The sequence below is a fragment of the Sarcophilus harrisii genome, chromosome 5 (genome assembly GCF_902635505.1).
Source record: "Sarcophilus harrisii chromosome 5, mSarHar1.11, whole genome shotgun sequence".
Classification (NCBI taxonomy): domain Eukaryota; kingdom Metazoa; phylum Chordata; class Mammalia; order Dasyuromorphia; family Dasyuridae; genus Sarcophilus; species Sarcophilus harrisii.
This window is the reverse complement of record NC_045430.1, coordinates 68,248,458-68,266,184: the sequence shown is the minus strand read 5'-3', so window position 1 is coordinate 68,266,184 and position 17,727 is coordinate 68,248,458. Positions and strand designations below refer to the sequence as shown.

General features: G+C 31.2%; 1 protein-coding gene across 3 annotated transcripts in view; it reads right to left on the bottom strand.

The window, feature by feature from the left end:
- LRRK2 (leucine rich repeat kinase 2) overlaps positions 1–17,727 on the bottom strand; it is a 177,373-nt gene that overhangs the window by 77,400 nt on the left and 82,246 nt on the right. For all 3 annotated transcript variants that reach the window (XM_031940539.1, XM_012550850.3, XM_031940540.1), the window contains 5 exons: positions 16,476–16,548; positions 15,790–16,010; positions 15,061–15,311; positions 11,429–11,577; positions 5,208–5,301 (listed from right to left, as the gene is read on the bottom strand). In XM_031940539.1, the coding sequence (XP_031796399.1) occupies positions 5,208–5,301; positions 11,429–11,577; positions 15,061–15,311; positions 15,790–16,010; positions 16,476–16,548 (788 nt within the window). The remainder of the gene's footprint in view (positions 1–5,207; positions 5,302–11,428; positions 11,578–15,060; positions 15,312–15,789; positions 16,011–16,475; positions 16,549–17,727) is intronic.

Sequence of the window (17,727 nt, the reverse complement as noted above, 5' to 3'; positions counted from 1 at the left end):
ACATATGTGTATGTATGTATCTATAAATGTATATATATATATATATATATATATATATATACATATGCATACAATTGGATTCTTGGAAAACCAAGGCCAAAATAACCTGGATATCTTATTTCAACAAATCATAAATGACAACTATTCAGATATGCTAAAACCAAAGTGAAACTGAATAGGTTTTGTTTGATTACATAATCTTTTTATATTCTGTGTAAATGGAAATATTCATTTTGGTTAATGTTTGTCACATTTGTAAAAAGAAATTCAAATTTAATTATTGAAAACTAGTCTCTCTAAAAATCAAAAATTTAAAAAAACAGTAGATGCCATATTTCATAAAATTATAAAAATGATTGCCCAGATGGCAAAATGAAAAATACAGTGGTCACTTCCCAAACCCCCCCCCCCCAATAAGAGAGAAATGTAATAGACAAAAGCCAGAACTTCCAGATAAAAGAAAAAAATAATGCAATTCGAAAGGATAGAGCTCAAATACCAAAATAACATTGTCAGAATTATATAGCCTAAGTCATAACTACTCTACAGGAAAAAAAATATGAAGGATATGAGGATATAATCCAAGAATAGTTTATCTTGCAAAAAATATTAGATATCCAAAAAGGATATGAACAGACAATTTTAGATGAAGAAATTAAAGGTATCTATAGTCATATGAAAAAATGCTCTAAATCACTACTGATTTGAGAATTGCAAGTTAAGACAACTCTTGAGGTATGTTAAACCTTCTCAAATTGGCTAAGATGATAGAAAAAGATAATGATAAATGTTAGAAGGGATATGGGATAATTGGTGCACAAATGCATTGTTGGTAGAACTGTGAAATGACCCAACCATTCTGGAAAATAGTTTGGAACTATGTCCACAGGGCTGTCAAATTGTGTGTACCTTTTGATTCAATAGTCTCACTACTGGGTCTGTATCCCAAAGAGATTGTAAATAAAGTGAAAGGCCCCACATGTGCAAAAATGTTTGAAGCAGTCCCTTTTGGAGTGGCAAGGAACTGGACATTGAGTGGATATCTGTCAGTTGGGGAAATGACTAAATAAGTTGTGGTATATGAATGGAATGGAATATTATTCTTCTACAAGATATAATGAACAGGGTGATTTCAGAAGAGTTTGGAAAGACTTACATGAACTGATACTGAGTAAAATGAGCAGAACCAAGATAACACTGTACACAGTAACAAGATAATGTGATGATCAACTATGATGGACTTGGCTCTTTTCAACAATGAAGTGACTCAAGGCAATTCCAATTGGCTTGTGATAGAAAGTGCCATCCACATCCAGATAGAGAACTATGGAGACTGAATATGGATTGAATCATAGTATTTTAGCCTTTTTTTTGCTTTTTATTTCTCATGTTTTTTCCCCCTTTTGATCTGATTTTTATTGCACAACATGATTGTACATGTTTAACCTATATCAAATTGCTTGCTATCTTGGGGAATGAAGCAATAAAGGAGGGAGGGAAAAAAAGCTGGAACACAAAATCTTACAAAAATGAATGCTGAAAACTAACTTATCATGCCTTTAGAAAAGTAAAAAACTATCTAAAAAAAAGTTAGATCTCGTAACAGAATATTGGACTTTCAAGTACTTCTGATAAAAAGATCAGAATTTTTTAACCTAAATGCCTTTGAGCAATAGGGAGATACTAAATGATGAGTAAGTGCTTACATTTTAAAGGGGGAATGAAAGAAAAAAGAAAACAATTTTCAGAATTTCACTGTCTTCAAGAGTCTCAGAGAGAGAAAGAAAGTTAAATAAGGATCTGAAGGTTGCTGTGTTTTGTATTGTTAGTTTTAAGACATTAAAGAAAAGAGAATAAGTAGAAGGATAGAAGAGAGAAAAAAAGGAAGAAAGGTGAATAACTTACTATTTTGTATAATTGTTTTTTAAAAAAGTATATAGACATGTTAAAGGGGGCAAGAAAATAGTTGTATCAAAAACCCCATTCTTACCTGAACCAAGCAAAGGAGGGTCGAATATAAAGGCAGATACATTAAATTCAACATGTAGACTTTGCAGGGAAATGAAAGAGAATAGATTAAGAGGACAGGGCTGGTCAATGAGGAAATGGCAGCAAAAGAAACTAATTTTGGAGGGTGAATCATAAAGGGTAAATATAAAAGCAAGAAAAAGTTTAAGAACCAGTGATCAGAATCCAAAGTAGATTAAGATAAAAAGAAAAGACAGAACTACTTTAAACTTGTATTAATAGCACTGTCCATATTCTTTTACTTTTAGCAACTTTCTTCATTGCAGAGAGAAGATAAGGGGGAAATGTGTAAAAAAAGAAGAGAAGAAATATAAAAGTATATAATGGAATGAAAAACACAATAATCATAATGCTGAATATTAACTGGATGAAGTCACCCATAAAGTGGAAGAGGAAAGTAGAATTAAAAAGCAGAATTCAACAATATTTTTAAAAGAAATATGCTCATAATATGAAAATACGTATTGAATTACAATGAGAAGCTGGAATAGAATTTATTATGCCAGAAAAGAAAATGGAACACAGTAAACAATTAATAAATGATTTTGGACTCATTTAAGAAAACTCAAAATAAAGCAAAAATGGCCAAATTAGACATTAGTAAAAAAAAAATGGGGTTAAAGAGATAAGCCTATACAGTACATTTAACTTAAAATCATGATATCCATTGAACTATTGTAATACATAACAATTTCAATGAATGGCAAAGCATAAAGGAAAAACTAATTGAAGTGCAGGGAGAAATACAATAAAATTATATATATATACAAACATACCTACTTATAATTATATTTTTAAAGTGCCCTTGTCAGACCTCGAGAAATTTAACAAAAAGATGAACACTCAAGAAGTTAAGGACTTGAATAAAATTTCATAAAAAGTAAAAGATTGATAACTGACAAGGAATCAAAAGGATTACACATATTTTTCAATTGTGCATGATAATTTTTCGTATTGCTTTTTTGTGTTTACTTTTTTAAAAATGTGTTGCTTTTCTAATTTTTTAGTTGTACCACAATTTATTGACTGATTCTTTCTCTTTTTTTTATTAATTAAAGTATTAAGAAATATATATTTTCCCCAAGAGAATGGGTTTGGCTGCATCCTAAAAGTTTTGGTATGATGTTTTATTATTGTAATTTTCTCTGATAAAATTATCTATCAATCCTATGTTTTATTCTTTGATTTACCAACAATTTTTTCTTTTGAATATGAACTAGAGAAATCATCAACAAACCTGAACTTTCACATGAATAAAGAAGGTTCAGAAGATGGTGATTGTAAATGAAGCTATGAATCTACTCCCAAAACCTTTTTCCTTTTAAAATATATTAAATTTAAGGTGATAGTTCCATTATTTACTTTTTAAAAAAATTTATCCTCTAAATCTTCATAATATTTTTACTTTTAAGTTTTTGTTTTAAGTTATTGTTTAAGTTTAAATCATCTTTCCAAATGCCATTTTAATTTTAATTTTTAATTGTGTTGTACTTAGTAAGAGATATTTACCATTTTTTCTTTTTTGAATTTATTCATGAGAGTTTTACAGAATTATATAGCTAGAAAGTATCTGAATCTGGATTTGAACTCAGGTCTTCCTGTCTCCAGGCCCTTGAATTAATATTTACAAAAACATAAAATCTATTAATAGAACAATAAATAAAGAACCTGCTGTAATCACAGCAGGGAAAAAAAAAATTAAGACAAGCCATAATGGAACTCTCAAAACCAAAAAGGGTGGATTTACAAATGTATGTTATAAAAAATTTTAAAGAAGAATTAATTACATTTTCATATAAATTACTCACAAAAAATAGAGAAATGGATCCTACTAAATTCCTTTTAAAGCAGATAAATAAAGCCCTGATAACCCCAAATCCCAATCCCAAAGAGATTGTAAATAAGGTGAAAGGACCCACATGTGCAAAAATGTTTGAAGCAGTCCCTTTTGGAGTGGCAAGGAAATGGACATTGAGTGGATATCTGTCAGTTGGGGAAATGACTAAATAAGTTGTGGTATATGAATGGAATGGAATATTATTCTTCTACAAGATATAATGAACAGGCTGATTTCAGAAGAGTTTGGAAAGACTTACATGATGAAAAACAAGGGAAAAAATTTACTTTAAATCTTACAAGAAAAAAAAAAGCTATCAACTAATTTCTCTGATAAATATAGATGTAAAAAACTGGGTAAAATATTAGCAAAAAGGCTACAATCACTTATTTATAACAAAATTAATGTAAACCAGGATTGCAAGGTTGATTCTATATTAGGAAAGTTGAACATTAACAGAGCATATTAACATAAAATATAAAACAGAGCATAACAACAAAAAACACATGATTATACAAACAGATACAGAAAAGACTTTTGACAAAACATAACATTCATTTATATTTTTTATTTATTTATTTATTTTTTTCATTTATATTTTTTAAAAAATTAAACAGCACAGGACTAAAAAAGATCTTTCTTGAATAAAGTTTATATTAGTGCCTTCTTTTGTAATTTCTTTTACTTTTTGACTTTTTAAATTAAAAATCAGTCAACAACTCTAGAACAGAAAAAAATTCACCATTTTCATCAAAGAATACTGCCATCAGGCAAAGTTTTATATATTTTCAAAATCAACAGTTCATTTTCAATTTTCAAACTGTACATACAAATTAAAATCAACCCTTATGTAAGATTTCAAGAATCATTACGATGGCTACTCAAGTTTCACTTAATCATTAAAATGATATATCAGAAAGGCAGTGTATAGAAGACAAAGAACCAGTCTCAATCAGGAAGACTTTTGTCCAAGTTTCACTTCTGCCACAGATTATCTGTAGGAAGCTAAGTAAGAACTGATCCAGTTAAGGTCATAAATTGAAGCACACCTGATTTGCATCAAAATAGTTTCCTTCACCAGTGAAATCAGAGGTGTGGATTTTTATAGATATGAAAAAATAGACCGTAAAACTACTTCTACAAATGTCAAACTACAGCTGGAAAACAAACAAATAAAAACAAATCAACTAATTAATCATCATTTTTTTCTTCATTTGAAGCCAAATATCTATATCTATCTATCTATCCAAAAAAACAATGGACATAAGTAGGTTTTGACACTTAAAAGCATATATCTTTAATCCAAACTTGGTTTCTAAAATTTAAAGTAAAATAAACTTACTGTGGAAGGTTGAGAATTACTTCTGGAATACATGTAAATTTGTTTTGTGACAAATTTAAAATTGTTATGCTAGACGGCAAGAAAGGCACAGCAACTACAAGTGAAAAGAAACAAAATTATGTATATTCTTATTTCTTTATTATCTTAATAACATTTCTTGACAGACTTTATCAGCTTCATTCAAGATGTTAGTTTTATCTTAAAGTCTTTCTGACTCCTCTTTAGCCACTAATTTTTTTTCTTCTGCAAACTATAGTTTTCTTTGTACTAATATTAAGCAACACCACACAATACTTGAGAATCTTTTCATCTGAGAGCCTCATCAAAGTCCCCCAAATTTAAACTCAACTTCAAACTCAAGTCAACTATAATTTACCACATATTTACCATATAAGCTAAGTAAAAAGTTTATAATTCTTAACTTAAATTAAAGTGACTACAATCCTATATTACTTAGGGGGAAATGACATTTCTTTAAAAAAAAAAAAACCAGAAGATGTAAGCCTTTAATATTTTGTAGGAATGGGAAAAGTCAATTGGGAATAAAGAACTCAGGTGGTACTCCTGACTCAGCTGTAATCTTGCTAAGTTACTAAATTTGGAATTAATATATCATGGGATGCCAAAGTTGGAAGAGATTCCACAGGCCATTTTTTACAGCTCCTAAACATAGTATGAGTTCCATTTTTGATATTCCTAGCAAGTAGTCATCTAGCTAATTCTTGAATACTTTCTCCAACTGAGAATTTACTACCTTCTGAGGCAGTAGCCCATTATTAAGTTATTTTAATTTCTAGTAATTTTTTTTCTTATATTCAACCTTCTCATTATCTGTGCACTTCTTTCACCAAATAATTCCAATTCTGTTAGAAACGAGGATATAAAACACTCCTAATAGTTCTATTTCGGTATACAAAAATTCAAATTTCTGCAAGAAAAAACTTCAATATTTGAAGATTACTATAACTACTAAGTCTTCTCTGGGAAAAACCATATCCCTAAATTTTCTTATGTTCTCTCAAACATTTATGATAGTTTTGTTTCCTCATTGCCTATTCTAGTTTTTTTAATTTCTTTTTCTTCTCTAATTGCTATAACTAAAATTTCTAGTAATATATTGAATAATGGTGATGATAATAAGTATTCTTACTTTACTTCTGATCTTACTGGAATGGCTTCTAGCTTATCCCCAATTCAGGTAATCCATGCTGGAAAGCTCTATTTATACCTATGCTTTTAGTGTTTTTAACAAGTATGAGGATCTCATTTTATCAAAACCTTCTGCATTTACTGAGACAATCATAACTTTTTTGTTGGTTTTATTAGTGATATGGTTGCGATATGCTGGTAGTTTTCCTAAAATTAAATCAGTTTTGCATTCCTAGTATAACTCCTTTCTAATTATAGTATATGATCTTTGTGATATATTGCTGTAATCTCCTCGCAAGTATTTGATTTAAAATTTATGCATCAATATTCATTAAGGAAATTTGACTAGAGTTTTCCTTCTATGTTTTCACTCTTCCTGATGTAGGTTTCAGTGCCACATTTGTGTAATAAAAGGAATTTGTTAGGACTCTTTCTTTGCCAGTTTTGACAAACACTTTATATAATATTGAAGTTAATTTTTTCTTTAAGTGTTTATAAATTTTTGGCTCCTCCAGAATCATATGATCTAAGGAGAGATGTAGTCATTGTTCTCCTGGTCTGGTCTGTAAGTCTGTGAGTGACCACAAGCACTCTTCTCTTCACTTGGACTGTGACTAGGGCCCTTGCACTTCCACACCTGCAAGTGCCAGTACTCCTCTTAACTCTCTGATTGTAACCTAGCACTGAGTACGGGCAATGCAACAATACCAGCAAATCTTCTACTCAGTTGTCTGACCCTGTTACCATCTGTGGACTGACAGTTCCCATAGCTGCTACTTCTATTGAACTGCTTCAAAGACCTGCTGTTGGTGGCCCAACATGACTTGCACTTGACTGTTTATGCTGGCCTCCAGGTCTGACCACCAACTTGCCGAGACAAATCTTTCCTGCCCACATCCTAAGTTGTCTTGAAAAACTGTTCTCTCCTGACTTTTTGTTGGTTCTGCCACTCCAGAATTTTATTTGAAGTATTATTTTTAAGTTATTTGGAGAAAAATTTGAGAGACCTCAGGTGAGTGCCTACCTTTTTCTTTACTATCTTGGTTCTCTCAGATGAAATTTTGTGGATATTTTTAGATAATTAGACTTGTCCAAATAAAGAAGGTGCTTACATGCTGACACTTGAAGAACTTCAAGAGGTTTCATATTCATTCAATCAATAATTCATTCATCCAATAAATAATTATGAAGCACCTAATGAGTGCAGAATACCTTGCTGGGTGATATAGTGTTTAAACAAAGCACTAGAAATGTTTTTCATGGAGTTTATTGTAGAGGGCTGAAACTATTGAGTCAATGCACTGAGGTCAGGACTGCCGAACACTTGAGGCTAACTACCGATTGGACGATACTCTATGGGCATATGCTTGGAAAATGGCACTTTCCACCGTGCTGGCTCAATGATTGGTGTATACAGAGGATTGTAGGAGGGACTAAAGGGTGGAGTAAGACTAACCGGAGCCAATGCATCTTTGTCAAAAATCAAGAAATTAATATAAAGAGCTAGATTTAAAAGTTCTCTAGGGTTACCTGTGGGTTTATAATTGGTTGGTGTACACAATATAGCTAAGTTCAATGAAAAAGCATAAAACAAAGCATGAGTGATGTGACTTATTCTCTTCCCTGATCAGGAAGAAGCTATTATCAAATAATGTTCATTACCCAACCTCTGGGTATCTTCAAACAACCTTTTGAGATATTATCACATTTTTTAATGCGGCCTGGGACATGGTCTGCCAGGCACACTTAATATGCTCCTTATTCCCTTAACTATGAGTTCTTGAGACCTTCCTCTCCTCCTTGATCCCTCTTCTCTCTTGAGTTTGTTCCTTTATTGCCTGGGAAACCCCAAGGTTATATTTCCCTTATAAAAAAATCTGCTTATGATGAAGATCTTTGCTAAGTTCTCTTCAGGATTTGGTCCACTATGAGGTTATTCGCTCTCCCTTCTCACAGTGCCCCTCTAATAATGCCTTTCTCCTTACTCTAGCTAAATCTGGTCAGTCTAAGCTGCCAGTTATTTGCTTACTCAGGCTTCACAAAGTATTTCCTTTCTCCTGGTTAATTGTGAGTTCCACTAGGGAACTTGTCTTTTTTCCTTGTTAATTATATGCTTTCCCAACTCTATTTCATATCTGCCACTTCTGGGGACTATTTTACTTCCTAATTTTCTCTGTAACCTATTCCCCTAAATAAAATTATCTTTTGCCAAAGAGAATGGCCATTGTCAGTGTGTCACATACTTATTTTGGGTTAGGTATTGCTACTTTGACCACGTCATTACTGTAAGTTTGATTAGGGAATTTCAACAACTCCCATGGTTTCAATTATTTATTGTTTTTATGAAAATGATTCACAAATTATTTATCTTGCCCTAACCTCTCTATATGTCTCCAGTCTTACAACTCCAACAGCCTATTGAACATCTCAAATTGGATGACCCTTAGGCCTCTTGAACAGCAACATATCCAAAACCTGAACTTATTTTTTCCCCTCAAAACCTCTCATCTTCCAAATGTCCCTATTACTATGGACAATAAAATCATCTTCACAGGCTTGCAATCTAGATATTCTTGATTCCTCATTTTTACTTTCAATCCCTGAATCCAATCTTGGTCTATTTTTTTCCTCCTTTATAACATCTCTTCTATATTTCCCTTTTCTTCATGGACACTATGACTACCCTGGTACAAGTCATCACTAACCTCAAACCTGAACTGTTATTGCTACAACCAGCTGGTTAATTTACTGATTTCAAGTCTCTCTTGAACTGCAGTCCGTCCTAACTCAGTTGCCAAGGTGATCTTTCTAAAATACAGTTCTATGTCAACCCCTTCTTCCCTCCAATAAACTCTAGAGCTTCTTTATCATACCCAGGATTACGCAAAATCTTGTTTGAAATTTAAAGCCTTCCATCACTTGCTCCCCTCATCTTTTCACTTTTCTTATACTTCAGCATCTCTCTACCCCGCAACTCCTACTCTGCCATTTGGTGACCCTGACCTCCTCATTCTTCTTTAAACTAGATACTTCATTTCTTGATCCTCGGTATTTTCAGTGGCTGTCCCTCATACCTAGAATACTCTCTTCATCTCAGCCCTGGATTCCCTTTCCAATTAAAAATCTCACATTCTATAGGAAGTCTTTCCCAATCTCCCTTAATTCCAGCACCTTTTCCCTGATTATCTTCAATGTATCCTGCATATAACTTCTTTGGATATAATTGCTTGAATGTTGTCTCTTCTGTTAGAATGAAGATAGGAACTAGCTTTTGTTTTCCTTTGTATTCCAGTGTCTTCACAATGTCTGACACACAGCAAGTGACTGATAAATGTCTATTAACTGATAGCCTTATGTTGTGGGCAAACATTGGACTAGATATCACAGCTCCATAAGAAGAAATATTTATGTTTGAAGGCTGCAAATTCTTTGATAACAGAGCTATTGCTCTTTTTACCATTCCACACTGCTACCCACAATTTACAAACTAGTTATTTTCTAAATTTTTTATTACACTGTTTAGCATAATGTCTAATGCTTTTCAAATCTTTTTTTAAATCCTGAAACACATTTCACAATCCATGATGGCTTGTATTTTCAATCTGGTTATGAATATCTTCTCAGCTTCTTCACAGAATCTCTTTCTACTGCATTTTATGCATCAGATGTTGACATATACATTATAATTATCTTTATTATGGTCTATTTGTTAACATTTATCATAAGAACGATGACGTGTTCCAAGTGTGCTGTATTTGGAGACAGAGGATTTGGATTCAAATCCTGGTTTACTAACTATCTATATGACCTTAAAGAATTTATTTAATCTTGCTAAGCTTTGGTTTGCTTCTCTGTAAAATAAAAAGATCAGACTAGAGCTTCTGATGTCCATACTACTAAATGATACAATGAAATGATATTTTTTGAGATGAAATGATATTTATTGCTGCTTTTGGAAACATGATAAAAACCATTTTATACTTCCCAATCTTTACCACTCCTATGAGTTATAATTCCATTTGGTTATTTATACTTTCAGGGGCAGAGAGACGGTACAGTAGATAAAGGGCTGGCTCTGGAGTCAGAAAGATCTGAATTCAATTCTGGTGTCAGAAGCTGATTAGATATGTGATTTTGGTTAAGTCCTTCAATTTTTCTCTGCCTCAGTTTCCTTAACTCTAAAATAGGGATAATGATAGCATCTATCTCCTAGAATTGTAAAGATCAAATGAAGAAATATATGAAAACTGTTTAGCACAATACCTGGCACATAGCAAGCATTATATTAATATTATTAGATATTAATATTGTTGTTATTATTGTTTGCCTTAAACTATTTCGTTTTCAGATGAGAAATTAGATTGTAGCTTACATTGTAATCCTAGATATGTATTTAGAAGATCCAGGGCTGAATTTGAGCTTTACCATTTATCAGCTAAAAGACACAAATAAATTGCTTAGTCTGTTTGAGACTTAATTTCTTCATCAGAAAACTAAGGATAACATAAGTGCTTTATAAATCTTAAATTACTATTTATAGAAATATGAGTTATTTTTATGATTTCCTGTAAATGACAATATATTGTGGGTTCAGTTGCTCCAAAAATTTCACAATAAAGGATTATTATGCCTGAATATTACTAGAATCAAACAGTGTGATTCTTAACACTACTTGTCCCTTCTTTGCCATTGTCTTTTTAGAAGAAAGAATCTGCACAGAACTAAAGATCATTCTGAAATTTTTTGTGTTTCAAATGGACCTATAGCCAAAAAATGTATCTCTTCATAGCCAATTCCCAGGTGATAAGGCATCATATTTACTGAGGTTACAAAAAATTTTTATAGCTTGGAAGAATTTGTTTAAATGTGTATTCTGTTGATGAAGTCCCTAAACTCAAGATCACTGCCAGGCCATGATAAAACACTGAAGTCTTTTTACAATAAAACCAATACTTGAAATAAACCAACACTTTCAAAATCAACATCTAAAATGTTTATATATATAGCATGCTCATTTGAAAATACTTAGAAGGAATTAAAAAAAAACAATCACTAAGCAAAAAAACACTTACCAAGAGAATTCATTCTGGCACTAAAAGTTTCCAGTTTCCTACATGCCTCAAAAAAATCTTCAGTTATGGATAATATGTGGTTTTTACTAAGGTTTAAAAACTTCAACTCCTTTAAGCACAATGGTGAGTGTATTTCTGATATTTTGTTTCTAATCAAAAAAAGAGGAAAAAATAAAAACAAAATCATTTGACGCAATTATCAGCTTAGTAATAGCAAAAAAGTAAAGTACACATGTTGCAAAGGTCAGATAGGTGCTATTACTATGCCCTTTTTATAAATGAAGAAATTAAGGCAATTAGAAGTTAAGTGATTTGCCTAGGATCACATAGCTAGCAGGTTCTGAAGCCATATTCCTGAACCTAGCCCTTAGGTGCCATGAAATCTTCACTAATTATCTTAGCTTCCAACTTCAAATCTCTCAAGTCAACTTATTTGACTTATTATATACTTATTACATTATAAAATATGTAGCAGGTATATATAATTGCTAAATTTACATTATAGTTATTTTTTGTAAAAGTTATACACAGTGGAGTAGAATCACATAAGACCAAGCAAAGGCTGCATTAAAAAACCACTGGTCTTGGAACTCCAGATATCAAAGAGCAAAAGAATTGGAATTGTGAACATAAATATAACTCAACAAACTTAAGCATAATCCTGAACCAAAAAAATGGATATTCAATAAATTGTGAGACTTTCGGGATTTTGTTGCAAAAAGACCCAAACTTAATAGAAAATTTGATATATAAGATCCAAGAGAAATATAAGATAAACATCAAGACTAATTACAAGAGACTGAATAAGGATAAAGTATTTATGTTTATACATGGAAATTAAACCACATATCTAAAACTGTCATTAGCAACTGGTTAGTTCAAAAGAAAGAGTGGGGTAGAAATGAGTGTGAGGTGAAAATCAAAACCAAGTATTAAATGGTAAAAGAATAATTATCTTATTTGAATGAGGTGTGAGAGGAAAAACTGACATAAAGGAATTAGATGGGAGAGAAAGGATGACAGTTCTAGAACCTTACTTTCAGCAGGAATGGGTTAAAGAGGGAACAACACACACACACATTGAAGGGTATAAATGTCTTCTAAATTCAGAAAGACATAAGAAGATAAAGGGATGGTAGGGAGAGGTTAAGGGAGCAATTTTTAGAGGAAATCCCTCTCATATCTGATCTGAGTTAAAATAAAGAACATATACATTTAGAAGGGAATAAAAGTCTTATTAATTTAAAAAGAAATAAATGGGTGATAGAATAGGATAAGGGGTGTATGAAAGTCAGTGTAGATTAATAAGAATGGGATAAAGTGTTCAGATTAATGGGAATGGGATTAAGAGAGATGGAAGAGTGAAGAGAGTGGATAAGGGAGGGATATATGGAGAGAGAGTAGGTTAAGTAATAGGAAGGTATGGTAATGGAAGAGAAATCAGGAGGGAAAGGAAACAAGAGGTATACGCAAACATAATAATAGAGCTCAGGAGTAGAATGTATTAAGTTATTTATGAGATTAAATAAAATCTGGGGTAGTAATCATTGATCTGAAAGTTAAAGATAAAATAGATTTAATCAAAAGAGAAAAACAGGGAAACTACACTATACATCAGTCATATTAATCAATATTGTTTTAGACTATTTAAAATAACTATATAGTATAAGTTGGAATATTGCTGTGGTATAATTCATTCAAATGATGAATTGAATTTAGAAACATGAAAAAACTTGGACTTATCCACCTTCAGAGAAACAGTAAAAATACAAGCCTAATATGGTCTTACATAGATGTAAACAAATGTATATGTTTTTACATGTGTATGATAATAGATATTTATGTATATGTATTCTCATTTGTATATAGATGGATAGATATCTGTGTTTGTCTGTGCGTGATATCCATGCTAAATTGTAGCCTTCTTGGTGGGGGTTGGGAGAGAAGAAAAGGGAAAAAAATAAAGTAAAAACTATACAGAAAAGGATAAAAGAAAACCTACCAGGAAGCAAAGAAAAAATGAACAGCTCTGAACATGATGTATAGTATTTATTATATAGGCTTTCTAGAAATGGAAATCTATTGTTTTATATTTTGAAATCTTTCCTATGTTCTTCTGTGTACATGACAAAGTTTGCTCCTCCCTTTTTTCTATTTTGTATTTAAGGTATAAATAAAGATAAAAGTCATGCAATGGAAAGACTGAAGAATTCGGAATTGGAATATATACATTTGAATACTAGCTCTGCTTATCATAAGTGATCTTAGAAAAACTACACTTCTACAGGTCTATTTCCTCATTTATAAAATGAAATCTGGGCAGAAAATCTAAAGCTTCTTTCAGAACTGGAATTTACTCAAATGTAAATTTCTTGAAGGCAAAGTACCTTTTGTTTTTTTTATGTTTACAGATATTAATTTCACCCAAACTGCTATTCTTATTAAACTACTTCCAGATGCACTCACACCACCAAGATCAATCCCTAAAATTTTAAATTTACAAAGTAATTTTTAATTTACATACTATTTCTCCTAATGCTTATAATATATAATGTGTAATGTTTATTGAGTTGAAATTTTTAGTTAAATTTGTAAATCATTATTTGTGATTGGTAATTTCCTAATCAACTATGAAGCAAAGATGAAAAAATATTAAGTGCCTGACTAAAAGCAAAACAACTCTAGCTCATAAAAAGTTTGCAATTTAGATGAGGGGAGGAGACAAATATGTACAAATAAATGCATATTGGAAACAAAAAAAAAGATATAAAATAATTTTAGAGAGAAAGCACTTACAGCTGAAAACCAGGAAAGATTTAACATTTTGGAAAACAATACTTATAACACTTCTAATTCTTAAAAGAAACTAGAGAATTTAAGAGGTGGAGGTTGAAGGTGAAGTGAATACCATACATGGGACTCAGATAGTTTACTGACAGAGGCAGAGAGACAGAAGATGAGTAACTGAATGAGAAACAGTAAGAAGGCTAGATTGGTTGAAAATTAGTAAACATGAAATAAAATAATATAAAATAATAATAAGTTGAAAAGTCATGCTTGGGTTAAGTTGTGAAAAGCTTTAAAGTCAAATAGAGGATCTAGAGATAATGGTGATGGCAGTAAGGGGAGCACCAAAATTTACTGAATAAGGTCAATGCATGATTAGACTTGTGATTAAGAAAAATCACTCTGATAGCTATGTGGAAGATGAACTGCAATGATGAACTATAATGCTACAATAAACCTTAACACTAGATAATTACGAATAGATTTCCTGCTGATACCATGTTGATTTTTCTAATATATCAATTCTTTCTGACACAATAATAAAAACAACATCTTTAATAGACTACATAAGAGGATAGTGAGATATTCTCATACAGTAATCCAAACTACCTATTTAATTGATTCCATGAGAGAAATATGGGACTATCAAGTGAGGGATGTGTTTAGTTTCAATTTTGTTAATTACTAGCTATAATTTTACTGGGAAAATCACTTAAGCGAAGTCTCAATTGTCTCATCAATAAAATGAAATGATCAGGTTGTACTATATATTACCTTCAAATTCTTTCCAGCTCTGATGATAATCTCACTTTAATTTACATCCTAAAAATTTGCATCATCCTTACCCTTCTAGAAAGAGCTGTTCTAGATTTTCTGTGACATCTGCAAGATGTTCAGGGACAGAATATAGTTGATTGTATGAGAGATTAAGTTGCTTCAAAGTTGGACATCTGATAGATGGATCCAAAATTATAGAAGGTCCAATATCGTTACGGGAGATATCAAGATTTGCAATGCTATTCATTTTCAGCAAATAGGCAGGAATTGAAGTGATTTTGTTACTGTGTAAGTCCAAATATGTCAAACATTTTAAAGTCTAAAAAGAAAATATTTTAAAGTTATAAAATGATATATGACCGAGAAAAGCTAATTTGAAGCTTAGAACTTCAAATAAATGAGAATAGCTTATAGAAAAAAAGTTAAAGGTAATTAAAATACAAAGTATACTCTATACTCAGCAAATGTGTGTTAAATATCTACTAATTGTAATACACTATGATAGACTCTGGGGAACTACAAAGTTTTCATCCTCAAGAAGTTTATAATCTAGAAGGAAAAGATAAGTCATACACACAAATAAATACATGTAATGCAAATTAAAATATTCTGTATTTTCTTTCTTTTTTTTAAAATCACTCATTGGTAAGTAACAGCTCATGTTCCAGTAAAATATAAGATTAAAAGTATCAAGTTTATAATATAACAATATTCCCTTTCAAGATAACCATAACATTACTTGTTAATGAAAAAAATTATGAAAATACACATTTTCTTTTTAAAAGACATTAAATTACTTCACAGAGTTGTTGTGGAATTCTTGTAAGTGCATTCTGATGAAGCTCCAGTTTCTCAAGGTGTATTAAATGATCATTTAAACAGCTTTTCTTGCTTATACCATCAATGTCCTCTAGTTCATTTGCTGAAAGGTCTAATGACTTTATATATTCTCTTTCTAAGGTTAGAGAAAAAAAGCTCTCTGATTGTCTCAAATGGGACTGGAGTTTTGAAGATCCTTCTGCAAAACATAATATATAAAAGAAACAGAAATCATTTCATCTAGAACTTGCATTTTATTAAAAAAATAAAAGTATGAATGAATTTCTTAAAATTCCACACTGTTCTACTTAGAAAAGGTAAGCAGGTTTTCATCCAGAACTATACTTTATATGTCTACTAAATATAGGACTTTTAGATAAAGAAAATATCAAGATTACTAGGAGCAGCTAGGTGGCTCAGTAGATAGAACACCAGTGCTGAAGTTAGGAGGACCAGAGTTCAAATATAGCCTCAAATACTTCCTAGCTGTGTGACCCTAGGCAAGTCACTTAACCCCAATTTCTCAGGAAAAAAAAAAGATTACTATGTAAAATAATTGAATAATTTTAATTATTTTGAACATCAGCTATGAATTTGATAACTTGATTTGATTACTTGATTCTGCCCTGTCTAATTGCTTAAGGTTATTAGCATAAATACTCACGGACAGAATCATCAGAAGAAAATTTTAAGTCTCTTTTTTGCTTCAACAATTCTTCACGGTCAAAACTGGCTTCCTTTTAGAAAATAAAGACATACATGAGAAAGTCTGTGCCATTTTCTTTTATTTTTTCATAGCATTTCATTTTTCTCCAATTAAACATACAAATAATTTTTACTATTCTTTTTCTTTTAATTTCAAATTCAAAATTTTCTCCCTCCTTCTTTTGCCTCCTCCCTCCTTGAAACACTATGCAATTTGAGCTAGATTATACATGTACAATCATGAAAAATATTTTTCCTTATTAGTCAAGCTGTGAAAAAAGCATGTCATTTTCTAAAAGCAAAAATGTCTACCTATGAAGGAGCAACTTCTACTGGCTTAAAAAATATTATATACAGTGAAACTGAGCACAAAAAAATGGAGCACCTAATCCTAATGTTATACGATTATTAACTCATCAATTTTGAAGTTGAAAGAAATTTAAGATTACACATCTACTTTAGGGTAGAATGGTTCTCATCTATCAGATTGTTTTCTGTTCACTATACCAAATCTGCAAACTAAGTAAACCAGGGGTATACAATTTCCCACTCATCTTTAACTAGATCTTATTATTTTTTTTTTTTGAAGGAATCAGGTGGCTCAGTGGATAGAGAGCTAGGCCTAGATTCAAGAAGATCTGAGTTTAAATATTAGTTTGGTAACCCTGGGTAAATGATTTAATCTGTTTTCCTTAATTCACTGGAGAAGGAAATGCCAAACCACTCCAGTATCCTTGCCAAAAAACCCCAACAACTACATATACAATATTGGTGAACTATTGTTCACCGGGATCAATACAGGATCCTGTAGGATCAAAAAGAATCAGATATGACAAAACAATTGTCTACTTTTAAGTCTATTAAAAACTTACATTAACTCATTTTTTTTGTAATTAACAAAAGATATCTATTAATTAACTTTAATTGGTCTTTCAATGCTAATAAGGAAGTAATGTACCTGTTTTGACTCCTAAAGCAACAATGATTATGTTTCACCACAAATTAGAATTAAGTAATTTAATCTTTTGCCTTTTAAACAATACTATACAGTCAAAGCTCTAAAATGTGGTAATTAGGGCGCATTTTGAGAGATTTTAAGTCATTCCAGAGTCAACAATTATAAGAAGAATTTAAGTCATTATCCATGAAACAAAGCAGGGATTCCCTTGACAAGAGATATAAATACAAATGCATTCTCGAAAAATTGTTCA